Here is a 13,410-nt window from a genome sequence, read left to right as displayed (position 1 = left end):
CAGTGTAACATATTATCCAGACAAAGTATACACAGAAATAGACAAAATAATACAAAGAACAACATTTATTCAGATGTATCTACATCTCATCACAATCCAGTCATTTACAAGAATCAGGAGTACACGTGAAAGAAAAGTGTGGTTATAATCGGGAGTATGTAGAAATCGCAAATATGGCACTAAGTGGTAGGTAAACAGATATCTGACACCATTTTGGCATTCTAACATTTTCTCAGTATAAGATTATACATGTGGTAGAAACCAGAAATACATTGATTAATATCATTTTGTCATCAGCTGCAGAGGAAAAGTTCACAGGTTCACATGTCCTTTACATTAAATGGCTTTTTTCACTCTGTTAAGAGAAAACTTTGTGTTATTGTTTAATATCACTGAATTTTTAATAATTGCTGATAACAGAGCTTGCGCGCTCTACTTTCAAGTACTGTGCATTTGTAGATTAAATAATTTACTTCTATGTTCAATTAAGTGCCAACAAGCAGTAAAAAAAAAAGAAAAAATCTAACAAATAAGGGTTTTCACGATTTCAACACACTGGCCACAACTAAAAATAAAGGCAAATTAATGAAGGTATGACAGAACACTAATGGACAAAAAGATTGTGTGCAAAGAAGGTGACTACACTAAAAAAGTCCCCAAACCCATTTTCAAGGTGACACTTATGAAGTACCAGGATGTTACATAAGCATATTATGGAAAGTGCCCCCTCCAGTGGCTGCTGCTTGACCAGATAACAGTCTGTCATGACAAAAAGCCGAACAGCTGAAATGAACTTCATTATCCTCTGTCCTCTGTGAAGATTAAAGTGCTTAAGGCTGAGTTTTGATTAGATGCCACATTGTTGGGTTTCTCTCAGTACATGTATTACATTATTTTGTCATTCTTTCCAAGAAAAGCAAGTTTACAAAGCTGAACACATCCACCACGTCTCTTCGTGAAACTACACGGTGACTACATCCCCCATAAGTCAAACTGCAATCTGTAACAGTGTCCACATCTAAAGTTCGTTCTCTTAAGTAGACTCCATCAAACATTCAACAAAGTGCTAACCAGCCGATTCACTCGAAATTACTATTTTACAAATACTTTAAAATACTTAACACAGTTAGAAGCCGATGTCCTATCAAGAGACAAAAGGCATGCAGTGCATTTCCAGAATCACTTTTATCTTCTTACACACCCTTTACATGCAGCTGTTAAAAAACTGCAGCTGTGAGACATATAAAACCACAGACCACATTCTAAATGAAGCACTACCTCAGAGAAACGCCGTCTCCGCTTGTTATCTGGGCAAAACACATTACCTTCCTGGCTTCTTCAACACAGCCTTTACTGTAACTGTAGCTTATACTGAAATATTATTTTCCATTGTTTTTGTGTGAATAGTAGTATATTTCAGAGGGGGGGTGCTTCATTTAAAATACAGTAACTCTAAAAATAATTCTAAATTTACTATTTACATATGAGCGAGACTCTTCATACTGCACATTTTAGGTGACTAAAGTACTTCCCTTCAACCCTGGCATCCGAGCCGCAGTCCTGTAAAAATTAAATAAAATAAAAAAATAAAAAACATCGGAGGAGATCGATAATTTATACTGCTATATTGATCTCAAAGCGCTTACCTTGTACATCTTTCTTGCCTTTGAAAACTCTCTGGAGGTCTTAGGTAAACAAACTGCACAAAAACAGGAAGCAGATTTATGAATCGGAACAATAAAACAACCAAGACAATAAAAAGCACAAGCAAAATAAGCTTTGTTTGCAACACTGAGAAGCAGAGGGTTAGTTAATACAAGATGCTTATTTTGTGAATTACGATCCCATATAGAATGAAATAAATAACCAAGATGGCGACAGGAAAACGCTGACTAAATAGTCAACCTTCAAAGCAGCGGGTGATGGTGGTATTTAGAGGTTTGTGTGGGCTGCAGCACATTTTCAAGTTTCCAATTAGGTGGATGTTTTTTAAGTTTTAGAATAACTGGGGCAGCTTGTTTCCTTACATTACACTTGCCATTAGCACTAATGATGTAATACCGATGAGGCTGTTTGTGATTCTTTTTGTTTTTAAGTTTATGATGTTTGCAACAACGTTTCATTTTTTCATCAGGGCACCTTTCTAGCCTGACGGTGGTGCTTTGCAGAAAGTCCCTGAATAACCAAAGTTACCACAAAGCAACTCAGTATGTGACAATTCACACAGTTATCTCACTTAGAAGCAAAGATATCAACCTGCTGGTGTTAATACAGGGAAACTCAGGCAATTTCAAATTCAGGACTTCATTTGTGGACCTGGAATGTGTTTTTAAAACGTTGTTACATTTATTATTAGATTACATGTTTATTTCATTCTGAACCATAATACACCCAAAGCCAACTCTACAGCCGCCAACTAACTTTTAACAACGAAATCATGCTCATAAGTTATTGACGTGACACACATAATGCATCATTTTAGATTAAAATAATTCATGACAGTAGGAGTTTATTCTGTTAAACCTTTTTTTAGTTCCAAAACATTTTCAGTGCATTACAATATCTAGTAAAAACGGATACGGAACGCTTTTGCCAGGCTTGCTGCACTTTCCATATTTAGTGGTGACTAAATAAAATTTCGTTGCCGATACAAATTATCGTCACCACTGAGTTACGTATGTTGAACATGACACATAAAAGCAAAGATACGCTATGATCATTATAGTCAGGGGCAACTGTCATTTTAAAGAGGACTAAGAAAAATTGAAACGATAATAAACAAAAGAATTATAGTATAGTCTAAAGCAAAATACTTTGTTGTGCTTTTTTTTATTTTTAAGTGTTAATATAGTCCAAATTTATAAATACCAATAGTTGTAAAGCTTTTCAAATAATTAAAGCTTTTGTGCAACTGTCCAATAATTTGTATGTTCTTCCATGTCAGGGTGTTGCAACCATAATCGTGAGACTTTTATTATGAAGGTTTACATACAAAAGTAATAATAGTCAAAAGGATATTTCATAATACACAAGCAGCCCTGCCCATCGGGTCTTTATGGCTGTCTGAAGAGGTTTTTAATGCTCTCTTAAATATGGAGCCGCTAAATTTAACTCATGTAGGTTAATATGTTAAGTTAAATTACAAAATAAACCCCTACAAGCCGTGAACTGATTTACAAAAACTATGCACTCAGACACAAAATTTGACGCGTCACCCTGATGACCCTTGCTACCTACCAACTCTCTCTCACAGCCTCGATGTCGCTCACGAGATTTTGCGCTAAACAGATGCCAAAAATCTAAAAAAAAAAAAAAAAAAGGAAAACAAATTGTTAGGTAATGGAAAAAAATTACAAAAGCTCAGATGTTTAGGACAAACTGATCCCCACCTGCAGTAATGCAATCCCAATAAATATGCCTGCCACCACTGTCAGGTTATCTTGAAGCCACTTCTCAAACTGTGGTACGCAGCCTTTGATATAGATGAATGACCTCTGGTCAGAGTCCTGTCAAAACAATTACAAGTCAAACCAATACTACAGCATGATAATCAAGTTCATCTGAAATATATTTGGTTTTATTTTGCTCCACGACACTTAACAACACAGTTATTTTTAATAGCACATGATTCTCCTTTTCATTTTGCGGTTTCCCCTAAAGCCCTCCACAGCAAAATGCCTCTGATCCAGTGTTATGTAGTCGTTAACACACACTCGGCTCACTGTTTTCCTCCTCTGACTCTTGTTAAAACCGCTTCACTCCGGCTCACATTTAAAGTCAAGAAAACAAACAGAGCCTTTTTTCCTTACATTACGCTGGCCGCGCAGTAAGGCCAAAGCTAATGACAGGCGGGGGAGGGGATTTCAATTCCCATTGCATTGCTGCTGCATGAGTAATGCCACAAGGCCCAAAGTGTTGATGGAGAGCCAGCTGCTGTATTTTCACGAGTGAGGAGTTGAGAAACATACTGAAAGAGGAATATTGTGTCCAGGGTGGAGCAACTGACGACCTCATATAGCCATATAAACCTCCCTGAGGCAAAATAAGCCAGAACAATTCATGCTTTCTACTCTTTTCTATTCCTTTTACTTTTTACATCAGGGTCTCAGTCTCGGTGATAAATTTAAGTTTCCGTTTGTAGCTCACCGGTTTTGCTCGGATGTCGTATCCACACTGAGTGTTAATGACGTCCTCCTGTGAAGAGAAGACACACATGCATTTTTAGATTAGCTAGAGATTCTAGACTGGCCTTTACAGTGAAAAACAATAAAACATGCATACACATTAAAAACTGTAAAACTAGATGATCATGAGTAAAACTCACCAATCCATGGTTATACAGTTACTGTGAAGATTTTTGCATATAAACCAAGGATTTGTTTATGTTTGCTTGCCTATTATATTCTACTTGTGAAGATTAAACAACTCCAAGTTTTGTGTGCAAGGATGCATCTGCCTTTCTGGTCAGGTTAACCTTTATAAGACTGCGTGGGACCACAGCTGCAGAAACTTGGGCTACACTAACATTTAACTCCCAGAAGTCAAATTTTGTTCTCTTAGACTTCTGAAAACAACAAATAAAAACTTTAGTGGGCAGATCATTAAAATAAAATGTGTAAAACATCGCTGACAAAGGGCAATGTTTGAGAATAAAGTCTGGTGGAAATCTTTTCCTTAATGGTCAGCCAAAATGAAATGGCTTCACTGGATGTGGCGTCACAAACAGAGGGATTGCTTGGCAGAGGTTTCTGGTAAACCTTTGCCTTTTCCTTAGATCCATAAAGCAGAGGAAAAAGTTTAAAAGAAGTCAAACTTCCAGCAGCACTTGTAGCAATGTAAAAAAAACAAAAACACAAAAAGCATTTCAGCTTTTGGATGTCATTTTTATGGCATTTAAAGATGCTAACAAAACTAATTTTTAAATGTCACCTTTTATTTTAAATGAATACTTTTTGATGGAAAGCTAGCAGCAAAAAAACCCAACTTTCAACTGACTTAAAACTGGCTGATAAAGACCTGACCTGAAATATAACCACAAAAGACACCTGCTGCACAACCCAACTAAACAATTCAAATTAAAAAAAATGAAAATGTTTTGATATGGTAGACACATTAAGAGCACACGGTGCCTTTGAAAAACAACTTTTTTTAAATCCAAGTGTTTCCTTTTTTTCCCCTTATAGAGAATGACCTTGGTGGGACAGCGTGTCCTTAGATTGTCAAATTTCCTGAGTCTGTTTTTCTGAAGTAAAGTGCTGTCACTGCTGTGAGCAGCAGTTAAGAGTATTTTTCTGCCAAAAAATGCCTTGGTCCAGAGTCCCACCCATCCGCTTTCAGACTCTGACTTGCAGTCAGGGCCTGACACGACTAAACACAGCATCCTGAGCGTCCTGTTGGATGCAAGCCATTGTCGCTGATAGCGTCACTGCTTCTTCTGGAGAACAAGCTGTCTGTGACAAGATGGCCCTTCACAACTTCCCCTCAAGTCTTGTAGCTTCAGCATGTTAAAAATTATTTTAAACTCTAACAAAGGACACAAAAACACCAACAGCCACAATGTTAACTTGTGATAGAGAGACATACCGCTGGATCTTTGGTGCAGCAGGAAAAGGGCACTCCACATTTCTCACGACTCGGGTTTGAATCAGTACAGTTGAAGTAGATGTTCAAATTCCAGTCATCAGCCCCAAAAGCTCCACAACACTCCCACTGCAATAACATATATCACACATACAAGGTAAAAATACTAGAAAGAAATCGGTGCCACAAATAAAGAAACGTTGCTTACATATTCCTGGGTGAAGTCGATCAGGTTCTGCAGATCAATGTCATCTCTGTAGGCCCGAATGTTGTTATTAATGAAAAAATTGAGCTGGTCCTTGATCCAGTCTTTGAAGACAAAGGCCAGGACTCCAGCAGTCAGCTCAAGAAAGAAAATAATGCCCAGGAACACGGAGAACTGAAAAACATGAGAATTTTCTGAATTTAATAACTGTTATGAAAACAAGAAATATAAAGAATTATAGATTTCTGAGAAAGCCTTTAACAAACATACAAACTTGAGCAGGAAAGAGTTTTCCCGCAGCGCTCCAATGCAACCAGCAAACCCGAGAATGAACATGACACCACCCACGACAAGGAAGAGCCAGACAGGGTCAAAGCCCCCCAGGTCAGTGATGGATGAGATGTTGGACAGAACACCCTGGGAGCAAAGCACGTGAGGTCAAAATCAACTGAAAAACCACTGAAATATCACCACATTGCTAACATTCTTCCCAGGTAAAGTAATAATTTTGTAAGCATGTTTAAAACCCAAATTTCATAAAGTACAATCCACACCAATGTAAGCAATTATTCAAAAGAATTTAATAATAAAATTGTCAATTGTTTTTGATTTTGGGGAACAAGCTAATTTACTCTTGCTCAGAGCGAGCAAATGTAAATATGTTTTAATTGACTTAGCTTATCATATATTAGCTACGATTAGCTTCCTGGATCTGTACAAAGCTAACCAACCTAATTTAATTTTTCAATTTCTGCAGTGACGAAACAAACAAGCTCTAGCATGTAAACCAGTGAGCTATAGATATGCTATTAAAGTTGTGTCGGAAGTTGACATGCACCTATCATTAGCATGAATGCCATGGTAGTGTTGGTATTGTTTTCTTTGAACTGCTCTTTTACCAGGGTAGAATGATTGTATAGCAAAGTCTAGGCCTATTAACTTGGTAGTGATCATGACTGACCACAACTAGATCACAACTTTATCAGCATAAAAATGATTTGTTTGACAGCACTCACTGAATTCTTCAATACAACAGCGTAAAAATGGAGATGGAGAAAATGGAGAAAAAGGAATTCAAATTGGGTAGATCTCTTGAAGTCATTTCTAAACAACTTCACATTTCAAGACTATCAGTTCAAACAATTCTATGTAAGTATAAGTTATTTGAATGTGTCACCACATCCACCAGTTCCAGCTAAAGTCTGGTAGAAGATCCAAACTGTCACACTCGGATGAACGGTAATTGGTTAGGATGTTCAAAAATTAAGGTTCAAGCCTGCTATGAACTGGAAACTGCTGAAACACCAGCGTCACTGTCTCCAGTCAAGCGAGTGTTTCATCACAGAAAGAAGCCCCTGGTCCAAAACCAAAACTTTCAAGCTCGATTGAAATTTGCAGCTTTTGACAAGTCAAAAGGGCAATGATCCAAAGACACATCAAAAGTGGTTTTGGGATAGATAAAGCAGGCTAACATTAAGCTTCTGGAGTGGCCTTCCCAAAGCCTGACCTCAACCCTTTTGGGTATTTATGGACTAAGCTTAAAAGCCAGGTCCATGCCAGGAACTTTACCAATTCTGCCAAGGTGAATGGTCAAGTATTCAGGCAGAATTATGGCAGAAGCTTGTTGATGGCTACCAAGGTGCAACTAAGGGACATTTGACCAGATATTATAAATATGTATATATTTGAACCTGCATTTATACTTTTGACCCTGTGTGGATTAGAGAAAATCCAAATAAAATTTAAACCTGTGCCATTATTTTTCTTCTGAAGATTAAAGGTACATACTGTACAATAATTCTGTGCTGGAAAAAGAATACATTCAAGCCCATGATGCTGTATGGAGATTTTCTTACCTCTAGATAGAGCCTGGCTAGCTGTTTGTTTTTGTCCAAAGCTAACAGTCTAATTTAACCCACACTTTTTACACCATACATTTGACATTATATTAATCTTAAAGTTAATCAACCCATTATAATAATTTAGCAATTAACAAATAATTAAATAATATTAGTTGTAGTCACGTATGTAGGATGAGATAACAATCAAGATCTTCAAATGTACTTTGGTGAAACAGTGCTCTCAGTAGATTGTCTGCTTTTTGGACTCTCAGTACACAATGAACAAATCTGTGAAATGCATCAGATCAATTCATAGCCCATTGTTCATGAGTCCCACAGGAAAGCACAGCATTCCTTTCTGATTCAGTAAAGCCACTGTGACCATTCCTTGCACACAGTCGAGTATAAACCACAACGATATGCCGGGTTTATGGAATATTTGCAGATACCTGTAAGTAAAAAGCTTCACAGAAATAAGTCCTGCAACTTGTTATTACACATTAATACACGACTAACCTTTTCACTCCATGCCCACAAACCAATGGCAAGAAACGCTACTCCAAGGAACTGACAGAGGCAGAAAAGAGAGAAACAAGAGAGCAGGATTATTTTGCTGTGACTGCTACATGTAGTCATCACACAGACGCACACTGACAGAAACCACAGAGAGATTTTCCTGGCAGTGGTCCATTACTAAATATTTCTCATCCCAGTCTGCAGGATCAGCAGGAGGCTTCCACATTAGAAAGCATCTTGAAACAGCTTGACTGTACATAACTGTACGCCGCAGTGTAGAAGCAGTAATCGGGAATATTATTACTATGACAGTATTATGATTTAATATTTTATGGTAGTTTGTGTTTACAAGACTTTTTAAATCTTGTGCTAATTACTTTAATATGTTTTTAATAAACACCTTATTTAATTGTCACATTTCCATGCCTTTTGTTACTTTCACATTCACTTGCAATGAGTTTTGGTTTTCTATTTGAAATAACTTTTTTACATCCTACTCACCACAATGCACTTAAAAAAAAAAGCATAGAGACAAACTCGGTAAAAAATATTTACGCTTCAGTGTCTACTGTGATACATATTCACTGACAAACCATGACAAGAGAAATTTGAGAAAAACAGTATACTTTATATGCCACTTAATTTGTGAGGATTTCAACAATAATTATTGTTGTTGGATATGTTTTTATCCAAGAACACCTTCACTAATAAAATTAAAACCCCACTAACTTACCAGGACTTTAACAAGCACTAAAATAAAGATGAGAAATAATAGGTTTTTGAATAACTGATTTTAACTGAAGTCTTTTGTTGAATTAGACCCATTTATTCACCAGATAGAAGCACTAAGGACTTTTTTTAGATTAAAGATAATGAACTTTACAGACCATCTCAAGTATTTGTTTGTGAGACAGCTGTTAAGGCAGGGGAACAGTTGTTTGTGACATAAGCAGCTTCTACTGATGATACCTGAATGACACAAAGCTCAAAGGGGCCGATTGCTGTACAGTTGGCTGAGAGCTTTTCCACAGCCCAAAAGGCCTTTGTCTCTATCAGTCCACAATCCGTGAAGAACCACTGGGCACACCAATGCCATTCATGGCTTAAGTAGCATGTGCTGAATTTAGTGTATTTTTTAGCTTCTTTGTTTTATTTAATTTTTTTATGTCAGCTAGCACAAGTCAAAATTACTGATATAAATAGGTGAATAAAAGATAAGAAAAGATAGGGGCTTGGGCCGAAAGTCCCACACTCCCACACCACAATGACTTACCAGGACACTTGAACTGTTACTAATATCATCAGAGATGTTGTCAGCATCTGTGTTTTCCCCACAATAACAAGACAAAATCCCTGCTGTTAAAAAGGCCTTATGTGGCCAACGGTGCCTATCAGTAGGACTGCTGCAATTTACTGTATCTGTATTTGTATTTGTATGTAGACAAAAGTAGATATGCCCATATTTAATCCATCCAAAGAACATGCCGTATATGATGCTGTGGAGCAAGCAGTTCATTTGTTGGCACCAAATATGATAATGAACAAATGTCTCAGGCAGCACCGGGGCTCAGTGGTTAGCACTATGGCCTCAAGGCCGGACAATCCTGGGTTCAAACGCAGGTATGACCCTTCTGAGTGGCCTGTGCATGTTTTACAAAGGAGCTCCTGTTATCCAAAAAGGTTAATGCTGCATAGCTCTGCCGACACACCCTCAAAAACAAAATTCTTACTCTCAACGTTTTCTTGAGCATCTTGGATCACTACATTATGTGAAGTTTTATTCTGCTATTTCAACCAAACTGTTTATTGACTGACGGATGGTTAAAAAAATATGACAGAACAATCAATGATGAGCATAATGTCCCTGCTGTCTCTTATTCAAACCAGGCCACACTATTTCATACATCACTTATAAGTTAGGCATTGTTTTCTGCGACAATCCTCTAAATCCACTGATTATTCTACTTACTTTAATGCAAGTACTGGAGAGGCAGCCAATATCAAACAATTAACACTTGGACTCACTGACAGCGTTTTTGCTTTAAATGAGATAAAACAATGAATCGATCAAAACAGTCACTGCTTAAATCGATTAATCGCTGCGGTTCTACGAGAGCATCGCTCTGTTAATAACTTAACTAACCATTAGTAAAGCCTACCCCACCTTCCCTCATCAACAACCTGTGAAAAAAGCACCCATGCAGGTTATTGTTTCAAGCCAGGAACTGGCGGCCCACGGTGACTGTGGGTTTAAAAGACGGAATGTTTTTTTTTTTTTCCCCTGCGGTTTCACTCATGCATAGAAAAGGTGACGGCTGATTTCTCAACCTAAACATCACCACAAAAAAAGAAGAAAAAAAGGCCTCAGCTGAAGGCTACGGGCATGTAAACACGCGATGATGCCGAGAGAGAGAGCTGTTCTCACTCTGATGGAGGACACACGAAAACAAAGCGGGCTGATGGGTGACAGGGAGCAAGTGCACAGGAGCAAAAGAGAAAGTGGAAGCGAATCGAAACCCAGGACAACACAGAACACCACAACAAACACATACGCACACATAAATGCACCTCACAGCTGCTGATTGGGAACAAAGAGCGTGTTAAACTGACGATGGCAGGCCTGAAGTCGCAAACAGCAGACGGGGGACTTACCCAGAATATAATGTTGAATCCGAAAATGAAATACTTGATGCAGCAGCTCACTTCGTGAGCCTTGAAATGCTTTCCTGACATCATCTGGATGGATTTTGTTTTCCTTCGCCGCCTCTGCAACGAGCAGGAATCACATTTGCAGCTGTTCTGTGTTTGGCAGCCGGGATCCTCTGGAAACACCCTTTAATTATTTTTTTACGGGCTCAACACATGCCGCCGTTTCTAGCGTCTAATTATTAACACCATCTTGATTTTGTGCGGATAAAAGTCCCAGATGAAGCCGTCGGGGGGCGTTCACAGTCCGTCGGCGTCCCTCTACAGATCTCAGCTTTTACCCTGCGTAGATCCTCAGAGGTGTAACGCTGAAATAAACCACACTGAAAGTCAACCAGATTAAAACCGACGGTCTCCTATCTGACCCGTAATCTAGACATGGCTGTTATTTGATTGCCATGTCTAGGAACCAATGATTTCCTTTAGTGATCTGAGAAGGCGGGACTTCCTCCATGAGAGGGTCTCTAGCCCCATTACAGTGGCAGATAGTACTGGTTATGAGGTAGTTAATCATTTATAGCGTAATTTATTACCCATTAACTAAATACGTGGCTGATATACGACAGGAATACATAAGTAAACTTCATCACAACCATCAGGCTATTAGGCAATAATAAGGCTATAAGGCTTGAAATAGTAATTCAAGTTGACGTGGAATAAATAATAATTCATTTATGCAGTTTTTTGAGGCTGCAGGGTATTAAATCAATCAATAAGTCAAAAATATGGACATTTTAGTTGTTGTTAAATATTAAAATTAATATATTTTTGAGACAGAAACAGGATTGAGTTGCTTCACCAGACTTTATTACAGGTCATTTTGTAATGCGAACTTTATGCTTTTATCAACAAGAATTGAAATAGAAAGTATAAAGAGTATAATTACAAGTGTAGTTACAGAAAATATAAATTAAGTGTTTCCTTTAGTTACTTGAAGGTTTTTATTGAATATTTAAGATTTCATGTTTTTAACACATTACCTCACATTGTCTTTTCCAAAGACTTGTTTAGTCCCGATGAAGAAAGAACTCCAGAGAACACAGAAATAAAGCAGGCTGGATCTCATGGTTCACTGTTGTGTTTAAATGTCAGCAAAGAAAAACAAAATAAAGTTCCAGTTTAATGAGACACAAACTGCCTAGATGCGATGCTTCTTTATTGTTTATTTTCAAAACGCACTTAAATTTTCTACTTTCTTAGGCTTAATCTTTATAAGGTGGATGTGATGTTTACGCCTTTTGGAGAGTGTAACTGTCCCTGCTTTATATTTTATTTACAGTGTTCTTTTGAACTTGTAATTTTGCTGTTTTAAACATCGGTACCTTCTTAGAAATTACATTTAACTTTACAGTTGATCAGCGTGGCATACTGTTAAAATACATTTGGCCTTTATTATAATGTACATGTGGATTAGGGCAAATATACATGTGAAAAAATAAGCATCCTCGTGATTCAGTAGCTTGTACAACCACCCGCAGCAGCAATAAATGTGACTTTATCAGTCTCTCACAGCATTGTGGAGGAATTGTGTCCCACTCTTCTTTACAGCGTTGCTTCAGTTCATGGAAATTTGCAGGCATCGACTTGTGCACCACTCACTTAAGGTCCCACCTCACTGTTACAGTCAGGCTGAGGTCTGGGCTTTAACTGGACCTTGATTCTTTTCTTTTTCAGCTGCTGTGCTCAGGATCATTGTCCTGTTGTGTGGCACAATTTGGACCAAGCTTTAACTAGCTAGCCTCCTCTATCCAAAGGAGAAGTCTTGCACTTTTCTTAGATGAAACTTGCAAACCTGCAAGTCTAATCTCTAGATGTATGCTCAATCATCCAGGTAAGGAAATCCCAGAAAGCTGTTCATCTGAACATTATGTTTTCAGCTGGAGAAATGTCTCATCACTCATCCAAGTGAATTCTTCAGTCTGAAGAAGACTTGAAGTCACCTGGATGAGTGACAAAATGTTTCTTTCACAGAGAAAGGGATAGAACGAACAGAATCGGCATTCTTGAATTTGCAAACCTAAACCATTCTACCATATTATAGAGAAGAGGCAACCCTTTCAAACAATGCCAGACCCCCACCCCCTTTTTACTATCATTTAACATGCTAAATGAGGCCTACTTTTATAGAGGCGCTCGCAATTGTTAATTTATTTAATCAAGTGGATTTGATTAGCAGCACCTGGCTAATGTTGTTGAACAAGTAAGAATGCTGTTAGCTGTTCACATGACTTTATATTGCTATGCATATTATTGGATTTGTCATTTTAAAAAGAAAATCTGTTCACATGTACTACTTTTGGTATGAAATTGAAGAAATATTTGATTAATTCAATGACAATTTTTATTATTTATTTTATTCACTTACATTGAAAAGTGACAGTTCTATAGATTTATTTAATTAGATGTGGGAAAATCTCGCCCCCTAGTGACTAAAATTGTGTTCTGCATCACTGTAAGTCAGCCTGCTGAAAACCTACAAGAGTGGCAAAAGTGTACAGTGAAACAAGCACTTCTGATAAAGTATTTATTCCAAGATAAACATGGAATAGACACAAACAGTCA

General features: G+C 37.7%; 1 protein-coding gene across 2 annotated transcripts; it reads right to left on the bottom strand.

Annotated features, from left to right (window-relative positions):
- Nucleotides 1-47: 47 nt before the first annotated feature.
- Nucleotides 48-11,242, bottom strand: LOC146385626 (tetraspanin-5). 2 transcript variants are annotated; one of them, XM_084931431.1, is made up of 10 exons: nucleotides 10,795-11,242; nucleotides 8,143-8,193; nucleotides 6,056-6,202; nucleotides 5,789-5,959; nucleotides 5,584-5,709; nucleotides 4,147-4,194; nucleotides 3,390-3,506; nucleotides 3,238-3,299; nucleotides 1,647-1,699; nucleotides 48-1,560 (listed from the first exon to the last, which is right to left on the bottom strand). In XM_084931431.1, exons 1-9 carry the CDS (start codon nucleotides 10,876-10,878, stop codon nucleotides 1,687-1,689), a joined length of 819 nt encoding a protein of 272 aa, XP_084787557.1. In that variant the 5' UTR covers nucleotides 10,879-11,242; the 3' UTR covers nucleotides 48-1,560; nucleotides 1,647-1,686. The 2 variants fall into 2 exon arrangements, with proteins under 2 accessions (XP_084787557.1, XP_084787558.1); XM_084931432.1 differs by lacking the exons at nucleotides 48-1,560; nucleotides 1,647-1,699 and having other exon boundaries at nucleotides 3,234-3,299.
- Between the last annotated feature and the right edge of the window lie 2,168 nt (nucleotides 11,243-13,410).

The sequence above is a fragment of the Perissodus microlepis genome, chromosome 6, assembly GCF_051167445.1.
Source record: "Perissodus microlepis isolate ML-2025 ecotype Zambia chromosome 6, ASM5116744v1, whole genome shotgun sequence".
Lineage (NCBI taxonomy): Eukaryota > Metazoa > Chordata > Actinopteri > Cichliformes > Cichlidae > Perissodus > Perissodus microlepis.
This window is presented reverse-complemented; position numbering and strand designations above follow the sequence as displayed.

Coding starts and splice junctions, on each gene's coding strand:
- LOC146385626 (XM_084931431.1), bottom strand. CDS start 10,878: ATGATGTCAGGAAAGCATTTCAAGGCTCACGAAGTGAGCTGCTGCATC. Junction 8,194..10,794: donor GATTCAACATTATATTCTGG/GTAAGTCCCCCG, acceptor TGCCTCTGTCAG/TTCCTTGGAGTAGCGTTTCT. Junction 5,960..6,055: donor ACTCTTTCCTGCTCAAGTTT/GTATGTTTGTTA, acceptor CATGTTTTTCAG/TTCTCCGTGTTCCTGGGCAT.